This window comes from Passer montanus, unplaced genomic scaffold (genome assembly GCF_014805655.1).
Source record: "Passer montanus isolate IOZ18808 unplaced genomic scaffold, ASM1480565v1 scaffold86, whole genome shotgun sequence".
Classification (NCBI taxonomy): Eukaryota; Metazoa; Chordata; class Aves; order Passeriformes; family Passeridae; genus Passer; species Passer montanus.
Genome location: NW_024373923.1, coordinates 2,305,616 through 2,318,970, shown reverse-complemented (window position 1 = coordinate 2,318,970; position 13,355 = coordinate 2,305,616). Strand labels below are relative to the sequence as shown.

Genomic DNA, 13,355 nt, shown 5'->3' with positions numbered 1-13,355 from the left:
CAGCACCAGGAATGTGCTAGGCTGCCCATGAGAGCTCTTGCCAAGCTCCCAGCAAAGCTGAAAACATGCACCTCAGGGAATGGTCACAGCCCCAAGGCTGCCAGAGCTCCAGGAGCATTTGGACAATGCTCTCAGGGATGCACAAGCTGGGTTTTTGGGGTGTCTGTGTAGGGCCAGCAGTTGGACTCCATGACCCTGGCAAGCCTTTTCCAGCTCGGGATATTCCATGATTCTGTGCTAACCTTCCACCACTGCAAACCCTTAGAAGCTGAGCAAAACAGTTCCACCTGCAGGGAAACAGAAAATGTATTTATTGTGGGTTTGATTGATGAACACAGGTGATAATCCCCATCGTGTGTCAAGTACTTGTGTTTTTCACACCTCTCCTCTGGCTTTCCTTGAACATCTCCTTGCTTTTGGCACTGCTGCCAAGAAGAAGCTGTGAGCAAAGATGCTTCCCATGTAAAGACCAGCAGAAAACTGAGGAAGGTGTGGAGGGAAGAGCAGGAAGGATGAAGAAGAGAGTTGCATTCAGGTGTGTTCGGAAAGGGGATTCCCACAGTATGGAGAGTAAGGCTGTGGGAGTGTTTGAGGATCTCAGCTTCAGCCAGTTTTAATTTATTATACCAGAAAACTAATACTGTTCCCCACAGAAGCTGTGGCTGCCTCTGGATCCCTGGCAGTGTCCAAGGCCAGGAGGGATGGGGCTTGGAGCTCCCTGGGATGGTGGAAGGTGTCCCTGCCCATGGCAGGGGTGGGATGAGATGATCTCTAAGGTTCCTTCCAAACCATTCTGTGATTCTACAATAAAGAGAAGAAATAATATCTGCCCACACCCCAGCATGTTTCAGGCTTTGAGATCAGTGCTTGAAAGCTGCTTGGAAACTTTGCAGAGAGCTTCTCCAAAACCAAAGAAAAAGGCACATTTTAAGGCAGGTAAATGGAGATTGGCAGTAACAACTAGAGCTCTTACTGCTTTTAACCCAGTAGATATTTGTGATATCTATATTTTCCTCAAATATTTTTCTCTTCCCATCTGGGAAAAATCCTAGCTGCAGAGCTTTGGGGCTTTTCAGCCCTAAACAAGAGATCCAAAACCAGCCTCCTGATTATAGGATTTAGATGGGCAGCAAGTTCTTCTTCTGCTTATTTCTAAACTCAGAGTTAAACCCAGACTCTCATGCTGGGGAGGTGCCTGCACACCAGATTACTGCCATCTCAGGAATACGTCTCTTCTTTTTTTTCCTCCACTCTGTCATTTTTTTCTCAATGAGACTTGCATCGCACCACTTTCAGGAAACATTTTGCTTTTATTGAGCTGCTTCCCAAGCAATTCCAGTCACAAATTCTGCCTCAAATAGGAAAGAGAAATCTTTTATTTGAATGAGTCAGTCTGTGATTATTTTATGATGGTGCAGTAAATACCAGTTGAGGTTTATAAATACGAATTTGAATGAATCTCTTCGTTCTGGTCTCCGGGACACCGCTGTGAGCAATGTGCTGCTTTATTCCCATCCTGAGCTGCCACCTAATGGTGAACACGGCTGCTGGGATGAGAGTTAGACCCGGTTATCTTAAAGGCCTTTTCCACACGTAACAACTCTGTGCTCTCAGGTGGGGGCCGGGTTCTGCTTCCTGAGAACAAGGACAGGACAAGAGGAAACGGCCTCAGGTTATGCCAGGGGAGGTTCCGGTTGAATTTCTTCATGGAAAGGACTTGGAAAGGGCTGCCCAGGGAGCTGTTTCAGTTGCCATCCCTGGAGGTGTCCAAGGAACGCTTGGATGTGGCACTGAGAGCTCTGGGCTGCTGACACGGTGGGGATCGGGCACAGCTGGGACTCGATGATCTCAGAAGTCTTTTCCAACCTGAATGATCCTGACTGAGTGAACCACAGAGCGGGAAAGTACCCACAGGGACCGTGGGGTCCCTGGGCATCCCTGGCAGGGTGTCCAGAGGCTCCTGGAGCTCTGGCAGAGCCCAGCCCCTGGCCCTGCACAGACAGCCCAACATTCCCACCCTGGGCATCCCTGGCAGGGTGTCCAGAGGCTCCTGGAGCTCTGGCAGCCTCGGGGCTGTGCCCATTCCCTGGGGAGCCTGGGCAGTGCCAGCACCCTCTGGGGAAGAGCCTTGCCCTGATATCCAACCTAAACCTCCCTGGCACAGCTCCAGCCGTGCCCTGGGTCCTGTCCCCAGTCACCAGAGAGAAGAGATCAATGCCTGACCTTCCTCTTCCCTCACGGGGAAGTTTTAACTGCGATAAATCTCGCCTCCCTCCAACTCAGCAGACCAGGTGCCTCGGCCGCCCCTCACACAGCTTCCCCTCAAGGCCCTTCACCACTTCTATAGCCATCCTTTTGGCACTAACAGCTTAATATCTTTCTTATACTGCAGTGACCAACACCGCTCACAGCGTTCAAGGTGATCAGCGCGGGGCAATCCCCTCCCTCGGGCGGGCGGTGCTGCCGTGCCAGATGCACGCTCATTTCCTCACTAAAAACACCTGCACCATGAGCTGAGGGTGCATGCCGCGGTGCGTTTCCCCACGGCAGCGTGAACACCGCGGTGTGTTTCCCCACAGCGGGTTTTATCCACAGGCTCAGCGAGGGACCCGCTCCGCGCTCCCACCGCCCTCACGGCGAGACCCGCCGCCATCTTGGGGGCGGAGCGCCCGGCCCCGGGACCGCCCCCCCCGGCGGAAATCTCGCGAGAGGCGCGCGCGCTGTCGGCGCGCCCCGCCCTTCCTCTTCCTCTGCGGCCGCCGCCCCGAGGTGAGGAGCCATGGTCGGGCCGCTCCCCGCCATCCGCCGCCATCCGCCCCCATCCCGCCCCATCCCCGCCGGCACCGGCGTCCCGGACACCGGGATCGCTGCGACATGCCCCGCGCCCGCGGTATTCCCCGGGATGGCGCACGGGGTTGAGGGGGGCAAGGGGCAGGCCTGAGGAGAACCCACGGCTGCGATGATGACTTTCTTAGGACACCTTTGGATGTAACTGTGAAAAGAACGCGTAATTTCTGAGCAGCTGCGGCGGTAAGGGGGGGTATTCCAGGTCCTGCGTGCCAGTGTTGGAAGTCTAATGTGTTTTAATTGGTGTTTTTCAGCTGAGATCTCAAGATGGTGCGCTACTCCCTGGACCCGGAGAACCCCACGAAATGTGAGTTGCTGCTTGAGGAGGGTTCGTGTGGGATTTCCCGGGAGCCACTGAGGTTTTGTTTCTAAAACTTGGGTTTTTTTCTCCCTTGCAGCATGCAAGTCACGGGGATCTAACCTGCGTGTGCATTTCAAGGTAAGGAGCGCGTGGTGAGCAGGAATTGCAAATTAATTTTCTGTTTTACGTGGTTTTTGTTAGTTTCTCGTGTTACTTTTTAAAAGAAGCGCGGGAGCGCGTGGTGAGCAGGAATTGCAAATTAAGTTTCTGTTTTAGGTGGGTTTTGTTACTTTTTAAAGAAGCGCAGACTGGCTGGGGTTGAAAGGGATTGTGAGGATAATCTCTTTCCACCCTCTGCCGTGGTTAGGGGCTAAGATCCCATCCGGCGTGGCCCTGGAAACTTCCGGGGATCCAGGGGCAGCTGCAGCTGCTCTGGGCACCCTGTGCCAGGGCCTCCTCGCCCTCACAGCCAGGAATTTATTCCCAGTAAATTTCTTCCCTCTTTTTAGGGAAGTGGTTTTTTTTCTCTTTAATCACCAAAGCTCCTTGTAATGGTCTCCATCCACAAAAAAAAAAATTAAAAACTGTCCTTGTCTGATTCAGATAACAAAATACAGCAGCAAAACAGTTGGATTAAATTTATCAGACACTGGGCTGTTGTTTGGTGTGAAATTTCTCCAGTTTCTCCTGCTCTTTTTGAGTGTGCAGTGTTTGGCACAACGACCTCAGTTCCTCTGGGAAGGCTTAGGTGCAGAGAACAATTCAGAAATGTTATTTAATCATGAAACCAGAACTTAGCAGATTATTTACTGCTTAGTGTAATACAAAGCTTTTACTCTGGTTTTCTTCTTTTTTTTTTTATTTTGAACAGGTAGGATTATAGTTAGAGCTGGCTTACACAATTAGTAAATGCCCTGTAGAACACTGATATTTTTCTTTAGTTTTTGTTTCTGAGACTTTCCTTCTCTTACAATTCTTTTGGAGGAAACAGCGTTGTTAACAATTGTTACAGTGTTTCTGTAACATCAGTTTTTCTGTTTCATCAGTTCCTGTGAGGTGCTGTATTTGAGATTTTAGTAAGAATTTATCCATCTGGGTCTTGCCTTTTTAGATCAGTGGCCAAAGAGAAGCTGTGAAATATATAAGTACTTAAACTACAGTTTTATTAAGAGTTGCAAATTTCTTTGTTGGAAATTTAGCCACGGAGTTGAAAAAAAAAAGAGAAAAATGTGCCAGAGACACAAATTCAGTAGTGGCAGCATACCAGAGGTTGGAAAAGTGGTAACAAAGAAAAAGAGTGTTAATTATTATTCATTCTTAGACTTGGGTATTCTTCAGTAAGTGCGTCCTTTGTAGCCAAAGGAATCGTACCCGGGGAGCACAGAGGGGTGGCTGGGCTGGTGCTCAGGAAGGGTTTGATCAGGGCATTTTTGTGTGCCCCGTGTCACAGAACACCCGAGAGACGGCGCAGGCCATCAAGGGCATGCACATCCGCAAGGCCACCAAGTACCTGAAGGATGTCACCCTCAAGAAGCAGTGTGTCCCCTTCCGGCGCTACAACGGCGGCGTCGGCAGGTGCGCCCAGGTGAGCCCTGGGAAACACAGGGAGCCTTTGGCTGTGGGTGCCGAGGGCAAAAAGGTGATGCAGGGGTGGTGTGGGTGTCATTGCTGGGGGTGAACTGGCATCAAAACACAGGGTCACAAAGCGGTTTGGGTTGGAAAGGGACCCCAGAGCTCATCTCACTCCAGTCCCCTGCCGTGGGCAGGGACATCTTCCACCAGACCAGGCTGCTCAAGAGGGAGGAAAGAGGGGCTGTTAATTCCAGGAGATGCTTCTATATGGAGTGTCTGCTTCTAGTCAGCAGCATCAAGTCAGGGGATTAAATTTTGTGGGGTTTGGTGTACAGCAGAATAGAACATACCATAATCCATAAGATACAGGGTCCTCAGCACAGAAAGGACGTGGAGCTGCTGCAGCCACCTCCAGCCCAAACCATTCTGTGAGAAAGGCAAGTTAAAGGTGTGTAGAGGGTAACTGGAATGGACCAGGCCAGAAGCAGGACTCCCACTGTTTCCCCTCATTCCAGGCCAAGCAGTGGGGCTGGACGCAGGGCCGCTGGCCCAAGAAGAGCGCAGAGTTCTTGCTGCACATGCTGAAGAATGCAGAGAGCAACGCTGAGCTCAAGGTGGGTGTTGCTGAGCACAAAGCAGTGGTGTCATGCTCTCTGTCAGCACTCCTCCCTGGGTATAATTTTCACACAAAAGGGCAGTTGAGATACCTCAAAATCTGTGAAATCGAAATCTGCAGACTCTTGGTCAGACCTGGTCTTTGTTACAGTGCTGAATTTGGTAGCTTTGTTGGCAGTGTTTGAGTAATAGGTGGCACCTTTGAGTAACCCTTGGTAGCTTTGTTGGCAGTGTTTGAGTAACCATGAAATAACCACAGTGAGCCATCAGCACAATTGTAAATTATTTGTGATGTGTGGGGGCTGATCTTGGTCATTTTAAATGACGCTTGCTTTGGTAAGTCCTCATTTCCAAGAGAGTGCCAAGCTCAGCTGTTCTATTGTCAGATCCTTGGAAAACCCTGAGCTCCATGGCACCTCCAGGCCTGGCTGTGCCCGTGGTGAATCCTTGGAAAACCCTGAGCTCTGTGGCACCACCAAGCTCAGCTGTTTTATTGTCAGATCCTTGGAAAACTCTGAGCTCCATGGCACCTCCAAGCCTGGCTGTGTCAGTGCTGAATCCTTGGAAAATGCTCAGCTCCATAGCACAACCAAGCTTGGCTGTGTCAGTGGGGAATCCTTGGAAAACCCTGAGCTCTGTGGCACCACCAAGCTCAGCTGTTTTATTGTCAGATCCTTGGAAAACCCTGAGCTCTGTGGCACCACCAAGCTCAGCTGTTTTATTGTCAGATCCTTGGAAAACCCTGAGCTCCATGGCACCACCAAGCCTGGCTGTTTTACTCACCAGCAGCAGTGTCTGGGGCAATCACTCACGTTCTTGCTGCGGAAGTGAATTATTTGAAGGTGGAGGTGGCTGACGGGTTTCCTCCTTGGCAGGGTCTCGACGTGGACTCCCTGGTGATCGAGCACATCCAGGTGAACAAGGCTCCCAAGATGCGCCGGCGCACGTACCGGGCCCACGGCAGGATCAACCCCTACATGAGCTCCCCGTGCCACATCGAGATGATCCTCACCGAGAAGGAGCAGATCGTGCCCAAGCCAGAGGAGGAAGTTGCCCAGAAGAAAAAGGTACCTGGTGTCATGTGCTCTGTCCCTTTAACACTCCCCAAGGCTCTGGCAGAGAGAGGGGTTGCTGTGATGACTCTCTTAGGACACCTTTGGAATGCCCATGAAAAAAATTAGTTCTTTCTGAGCAACCCCGTTTTTAAATTTTCAGCACAAGTATTAAGCACTTAAAAGCCCTGAGAACCATTTTTAAATTGCACAGAGCATTGGTTCTTTCCCCCTCAAAGCAGCTGCAGCATTCCCAGACATTCCCTGGGTTTGTACAATAAAATAAGTTGAATTTAGACCCTACAAGCAATGTAGTGCTTGTATAGGGATTATTGTTTATGTGTAGGTGAAGTGAGTATCATTTTGAGTAAATTCCTAACAGTTTGTAGCTTATGTAAAAGATAACTTTGGGATGTTTCGGGAAGTCTCACTTCACTGTTTCCTTTTTTTTTGTGTGTGTGTGTTTGCTTCCCAGATCTCCCAGAAGAAGCTGAAGAAACAAAAGCTAATGGCTCGGGAATAAATCTGCATGGACAGATGTATATAAATAAAATTTTAAAGTCTGGACTGATTGTGATTGTGTTGTTCTGTCCTGGCGCTGTGGGACAGGGGCAGTGAATGTGACAGAATCATGGAGTGGTTTGGCTGGGAGGGGACCTCAAAGCCCACCTTGTTCCACTCATGCCAAGGGCAGGGACACCTTCCACTGTCCCAGGCTGCTCCAAGCCCCGTCCAGCCTGGCCTTGGGCACTGCCAGGGATCCAGGGGCAGCCACAGCTGCTCTGGGCACCCTGGGCCAGGGCCTGCCCACCCTCCCAGCCACCAATTCCTGCCCGATATCGGCCCTCCAGCCGGGCCATCCCACAATTCCCTCCCACTCCCAAATCCGGGAATATCGGGAACGATCCCTGTTCCCGTCCGCGCGGGTGGGGCGGGGCCTGGCGTGCCACGTGACGCGCGCTGCCGCCTGCCATTGGCCGGAAGCGCCGCCCCGGAAGCGCGGGCCCGTTCCGGTGCGGGCGCCGGTGAGTGCGGAGCGCCGGGAGCCGGGAACGATCCCTGCCCCTCATCCCGCCTCGCCCCGGTGAGTGCCCCGCTCTCCGCCCCGCTCTCCGCCCCGCTCCGCACGGCCAGGCCTGCCTGGCCACGCCGGTAGCCGGGGCCTCACGGTCTGCACCGGCCCAAAGCGGCCCCGCAGGGCGGAACGGCAGCGCCGGACACGGGGCAGCCGGACATGAGGCGGCCTCCTGTTTTCCCCTTTATGGGGAACGGGGGAAACGCGGCGGGTTTGCCCTTGTGGCGTTTGGCGGGGGCTGGGAACAAGGCCGTGCCGAGCCGTGCCGTGCTTTGCCCGTCGGCCGGGGCTCCCCGACACCCCTGCCCGGGCACTCCTCACCCCTCTCCTCCTCTTCTCTTTGTTTCCCTCGCCAGGCAGCTGGCCGAGCATCACCGGGCCACCGGCGGGGCCGGGCAGGACGGAGCTCCGCTGACCCCCGGGACCGCCGGTGCAGCGGGCGCAGGTACCGATGGTTTTTGGGCAGGATCGAGACACGGGGACAGCACAACACGTGCTGATTGCCAGGGACAGCACACAGGCCATGGCTGCACTGCCACAGGGCAGGCACACATTTTGGGATGTTGGGCAGGAATTGGTGGCTGGGAGGGTGGGCAGGCCCTGGCCCAGGGTGCCCAGAGCAGCTGTGGCTGCCCCTGGATCCCTGGCAGTGCCCAAGGCCAGGCTGGACGGGGCTGGGAGGTTTAGTGAAAGGTGTCCCTGCCCATGGCAGGGAATAGAAGGAAATTATTTTGAGGTTCTCTCCTGACCCAATAATTGCATAATTCTGTAACGATTCTGTAGCCTGAGGTGTTCCCTCCAGCCACGTTCTTCAGCTGCTGGATGAATGCACATTTTGCTGGAAACTCAACATTTAGGAAGTTCTGGTGGAGACAGTATCTAAAATACATTTCTTTAATAAGTTTAAAGGGTTACCTCATTTGTGTTGCTCAATGTCACATTCCTCTCAGACTCCAGAGAGTGGATTTAAACTGTATTTGAAGCAGCCAGAACAGAACCTGGTAGCAGTCACCTGGAAACTGATATTCTGCTTTTCCACAGGGCTAGGAGTCTTCAGGATAACATAAAATAAAAAGCAAAACTGGTCCCTGGCGAGGTGTGCACACCTGCCTCTTCATCCTCCACCTTGGAAAGCTTTTGTTTTGCTTCTTGGTGTGAGAATTGAGATGTCAGCAGCCTAGAGAGGGGGACTGTGAAGGGCAGAGTTGTGTGGCAGCAGAGTGTGTCTAATATATTGCTGTCAGCACTGGCAGGGACAGGTCCAGCCCTGATTAACTGCTTCCTCTCCCAGCTGGACCTCTCTGCCTCCTTGCTTTGCTTTTCTGCCTTGTATTGGTTTTGGTTTTTTTTGGTGTGTGTGGGTTTTTTTTTGGTTTTTTTTTTGGGGTTTTTTTGGTTGTTGTTGTTGTTGTTGTTTTTTGGGGGTTTTTTTTGTTTGTTTTGTTTTGTTGGGGTTTTTTATTTTTTTTTCGTGTTGTTGTTGTTGTTGTTGTTGTTTTTTGGGGTTTTTTTGTTTGTTTTGTTTTGTTGGGGTTTTTTATTTTTTTTCGGTTTGGTTTGGGTTTTTTGTGGGTTTTTTGTTGTTTGTTTTTGGGTTTTTTTGTTTGTTTGGGGGTTTTTTTGGTTTTTTTTTTTTGTTTGGTTTTGGTTTTGGTTTGTTTTTGGTTTTTTTTAGCATAGACTCCAGGATGCAAATTTTTGAAGACTTGTGGGTTTTCAGAGAGAGGGCATGGTTCATTTTCTAACAGTTAATTGTATTGGGTTGGTGTGGGATCAAGTGAGGGCAGCAGGAAGAAAGTAACCCATATGCAAATTCTCTCAAATCCTGATTGGAATTTTTTCTCCTTTCCCACTATCCTGCCCTTCAGTGGTAGCAGCCCATTGGATGGATTGGCTGTCTGCTGTTTTAGTTTCTCCTTAAATAAAACTGGATTGAGCAAAACAAACCCTTTGTACTCATAGTGGGAACTGGGCTGATACTGGCAGCTTGCTGCTTAAACTGTTTTTGTGTGGTTTAGGCAAAAACTCTTATTTCCTGAACTTGTTTTATTTAGTTGCATCTGTAGGATTGATGAATTAATAGCAAATTGGGGGGTTTTTTTGGTTAAAATGGCAAGAATGTCCCTTTGTTTATAACATGGGAGCACACAGTATTTTTGAAACCTTAGCAGCTACTTTATAATTAAAGAATAGTATACGTTTGAACATGAAATATGTTTTTTATTTACTATGTAGATACTGTTTTGTCAGCTGGTGGCATACAAACGCTGCTACCTTAACCTGTTTTTTCCCCCCTCACCATCTGTGTCCCAGCACAGGAGGCAGCCATGGTGTGCATTCCCTGCATCGTGATCCCTGTTCTGCTCTGGGTCTACAAGAAGTTTGTGGAGCCCTACATCTACCCCATGATTGCCCCCTTCATCAAGCGCTTCTGGCCCAAGAGGGCCGTGCAGGAGCCCCCAGGCACCAAGCAGGGGCCAGGAGGCAGCACTGGGGACCCTCGGGGACCTGCCAGGGCAGGCCAGGAGGATGGATCTGCAAGCCTTGAAGTAAGATCAACTCACCCAGCTGAGCTCCGGGGTGAGCCACCCAGTGGTGGCTCAGGAGGGTGAACGGCTGGGTGTGTTTGCAGATATTTTGGTGGCTGCTTTCTTAGAAACAACAATTATCACTACTGCGCCAGCTAGGAATTGGTGCTTCAAGGCATAGTTAGTATAATAGCTGCTTCTTCTAGTCTTGGAGGAAGAGGAATTGTGCCCGTATCCTGAAACAGCTTAATTAATTATTATTTTTTTAAAACTGGCTGTTCTTTCAGAGGGGAAAAAAGTCACAACAGATGCACGAAGCAGAAATTAAAAACAGCCCCTCTCTTCAGCCAGCTCTGCCACTTGTAATGGGGGAGGATGCTCAGTGCATATAAATTATGCTTTTATCATTTATCTTCTATCACAATGCAAAGACTTGTAAATGTTGCTGCTGCCCTCATTCTTCTCTTCCCCCTGAAGCAGTAATTATTTGTAAATCTACACAGACACCACCACTTTTGGTTCTTGCCCCATATTTCTTCATAGATCTTTACTGGCCTTGCTTCTAAGAGCCATTTTTGTCACCAGCTGTTCCTGATTTAGATGTGAAGTTCTAATTTGACATCTCATTGATGACACTGTTTTTTATTTGCAGTTGGAAAGCAATGGCATTGCAAATGGAAGTGCTGCAAAGAGATCCACTGCAGTATATGACAAGAAAACGGCTTGAAGGAGTTCATTCCTAAGGATTTTAATCCCTCATGTCCATTATGAACTGCTGATATTCCTCTCAATTTGAGACTTTTCTTCTCTGCACATTTTAGCTGAATAAAAAACTTAATTGCTTGCAGGAGAGTCTCTTTTGCCACTAAAATGGCAGCTGGCGCATTGTTTATTTAAAATATTTGAAAGCTGATGTTCTTGTATTTTTCTTGCTGGAACTACTTTTCATCTGCCATCTGTTTGGTGTGATTAGAGTTTAGGTTAAACAATGTAAGAATAAATTGTCTGTGGAAGGTAAATGTATCTTAGCATCTTGTTGTCACTAAGTGCTAGTGCAGTACTTGAGGCTTTCACCTTAAAGGCTTTATCTGTTCTTGATGAAGAACTGTTTACTGCATTGTGACAAAAAAAAGCTCATAATTTATCTATGAAGAGTTTAGATTTTTTCATGTCAAGTCTATGGGTGAGCTAGAGGAGTTGTGCTACATACAAAATTCATTTAGCTTACTAAAAGCAGAAAATCTTGATGTGATACTTCCCTTAATTATTTTTCTTGAAATATTATGCCTTTTTTTTTTTTCCTGAGGCATGATGCAAGAGAATGTTGCTTTATGTTCTGTTGTAGTGATTTATAATGGCACAGTTCTGGCTTTAAAAAAAAAAAAACCGAGCATCCAACTAAAACCTCTTGCTTGTGGAATTTTCATTATAATAAACTGAGATTTTACTTAAAAATAAGTCACTTCATGCAATTATTACACAGAATTCCTAGTGTTCAGTGTATAAACAGTCCCAGTGTAACAAAACCTGTGAAAACCTGGAGACAGGCCCCAGGCAGAAGGAGGTTCTAAAATAACTGAGTTGATGATAAAGTGAACTGGGCAAACTTTGCTTCTTCCTGGGCAGATGGATTCTGCTGCTCACTTACATCCCAACTGTGAAGGGTTTTAGGTGTCCCTGTGCTTAGTAAGGAATAAAAGTGGTAATTCCTGCTTTTTCCTGTCTGCCAAACCAGACCTTGAAAAAGATTCAAAACAAAACCATTCCAGCAGTTTTGGATTGTTCTTTATGATTTAATTTCCCTAAAATCTTCCCTCAGGCAGGCCTAAAAATGCACTATGCAGTCCCTGAACTGTCACTGTGGTCCCGTGTTATTCTTGTGGCTGTGATTTCTCTCAGCAGTTAATTAATGACTGGTATCTGATTTTGCCTGGTGTCCCTGGTGAGGTGCCTCATGTCCTGCCAGTTTGGTCAGTCCTGGTGTGGATTCATCTGCAGCGTGCACAGGTGTGCCCCTGCAGCCACAGCCATGGCTTTGCAGCGAGCTCAGGCACAGACAGCTCCCTGTCAGACCTTGGTTAATGCTCTTTGCTCTTCCTTAAGGAGCTAACTCTGTTGGGACCTGAGTCTGGAATTGCTGTTTAATGAGCTCTTGCCTCGTCTTTGGAACATAACCCCCTACTGGATCAGTGTATTGCAGCTTCCTCCTAGATCAGTGAATCCCAGGATCTTTAGGTTGGAAAAGACCACCAAGTCCAAGCTGTGACTGATCCCCAACTTGTCACCAGCCCAGAGCACTGAGTGCCATGTCCAATCATTCCTTGGATACCTCCAGGGATGGGAACTCTTAAAACCTCTCTGGGCAGACCCTTCCAATTCCCGAGCACCCTTTCTATGGGGAAATTCCTGCTGATGTCCACCCTGAGCCTGCCCTGGCCCAGCCTGAGGCCGTTCCCTCTCCTCCTGTCCCTGTTCCCTGGAGCACAGCCCGACCCCCCGGCTGTCCCCTCCTGGCAGGAGCTGTGCAGAGCCACAAGGTCCCCCCTGAGCCTCCTTTGCTCCAGGCTCAGCCCCTTCCCAGCTCCCTCAGCCTCTCCTGGGGCTCCAGCCCCTTCCCAGCCCCGTTCCCTGCCCTGGACACGCTCCAGCCCCTCAGTGTCTCTCTTGTCCCAGCACTGGAGGTGCCTCAGTCATGCCCAGCCCAATCTGCAGCTCTTCAGCTAAACAAGAATACGTGTTCTGTCATCCTGAGCGCTGCTGAAGAGATGGTCCCTTCCATGCTGTTTTAATATGCTGGGCATTTCATAAACAGGCCATAGTTTTAGAGTATATCCACCTCTAAACAGCTGGGAACACAGTAAAAAGTAGAGTAAGAACTGTACTGGGGCTCCTTTAATTTGGTAATGCATTCAGTCAATTTATGAAGTCTGCATAATTCATTTTTTTTAGTTATTTAGGATATTATTACAGAAGAAAATGCATTGAACAATAACACAAAAACCAAAGTGTATAGTAAATTATGCTGCAGGCTGCACCAGGCTTCCAGCTGTGTGCCAGCACCATATTTAAACACCAGGCCTTATGAAAAATCTGCAAAAACGAAAACATGCAGATAATGCAAGTAAGATTACACATTTATGGTCTCTGGAATCGTGTTCCACTGGTTTTATTAGCTGCAGTTAAACCCTAAAGGGAGCAATCTACATCACAAAACTTTCTGTATGAGGCACTTCACTGGAAGTCCTGTCAGGAGATTTGTGTTATAACTCTTCTGACTCTATTCTTTTTCAAGAATAGGTCAATAATCCTGTTGTGTTGTGAATAGTTAAATAAAAATCGAGTGAAAGCAAAGGCCCAAGTCTGGG

General features: G+C 49.0%; 2 protein-coding genes and 2 non-coding genes across 10 annotated transcripts; all 4 read left to right on the top strand.

The window, feature by feature from the left end:
• Positions 1 to 2,713: 2,713 nt before the first annotated feature.
• Positions 2,714 to 6,954, top strand: RPL17 (ribosomal protein L17). Of its 2 annotated transcripts, none has more exons than XM_039733377.1 (7): positions 2,714 to 2,769; positions 3,102 to 3,154; positions 3,246 to 3,286; positions 4,599 to 4,733; positions 5,236 to 5,334; positions 6,211 to 6,402; positions 6,863 to 6,954. In XM_039733377.1, the coding sequence occupies exons 2-7, from the start codon at positions 3,115 to 3,117 to the stop codon at positions 6,908 to 6,910; spliced, it is 555 nt and encodes a 184-aa protein (XP_039589311.1). In that variant the 5' UTR covers positions 2,714 to 2,769; positions 3,102 to 3,114; the 3' UTR covers positions 6,911 to 6,954. The 2 variants fall into 2 exon arrangements, with proteins under 2 accessions (XP_039589311.1, XP_039589312.1); XM_039733378.1 differs by lacking the exon at positions 2,714 to 2,769 and adding an exon at positions 2,777 to 2,890.
• LOC120513722 lies at positions 2,955 to 3,023 on the top strand. The gene has a single exon (XR_005630335.1). It is a non-coding gene; the product is annotated as a small nucleolar RNA SNORD58 (small nucleolar RNA).
• Positions 6,464 to 6,531, top strand: LOC120513721. Its single transcript, XR_005630334.1, has one exon. It is a non-coding gene; the product is annotated as a small nucleolar RNA SNORD58 (small nucleolar RNA).
• A 407-nt stretch (positions 6,955 to 7,361) lies between the features above and the next one.
• On the top strand, positions 7,362 to 11,448 carry CUNH18orf32 (chromosome unknown C18orf32 homolog). Of its 6 annotated transcripts, none has more exons than XM_039733371.1 (4): positions 7,362 to 7,412; positions 7,819 to 7,907; positions 9,781 to 10,011; positions 10,643 to 11,448. In XM_039733371.1, exons 3-4 carry the CDS (start codon positions 9,790 to 9,792, stop codon positions 10,715 to 10,717), a joined length of 297 nt encoding a protein of 98 aa, XP_039589305.1. In that variant the 5' UTR covers positions 7,362 to 7,412; positions 7,819 to 7,907; positions 9,781 to 9,789; the 3' UTR covers positions 10,718 to 11,448. The 6 variants fall into 6 exon arrangements, with proteins under 6 accessions (XP_039589305.1, XP_039589306.1, XP_039589303.1 ...); XM_039733372.1 differs by having other exon boundaries at positions 7,394 to 7,412; positions 9,776 to 10,011; XM_039733373.1 differs by lacking the exon at positions 7,362 to 7,412 and adding an exon at positions 8,504 to 8,558 and having other exon boundaries at positions 7,802 to 7,907.
• The last annotated feature ends 1,907 nt before the right edge of the window (positions 11,449 to 13,355 follow it).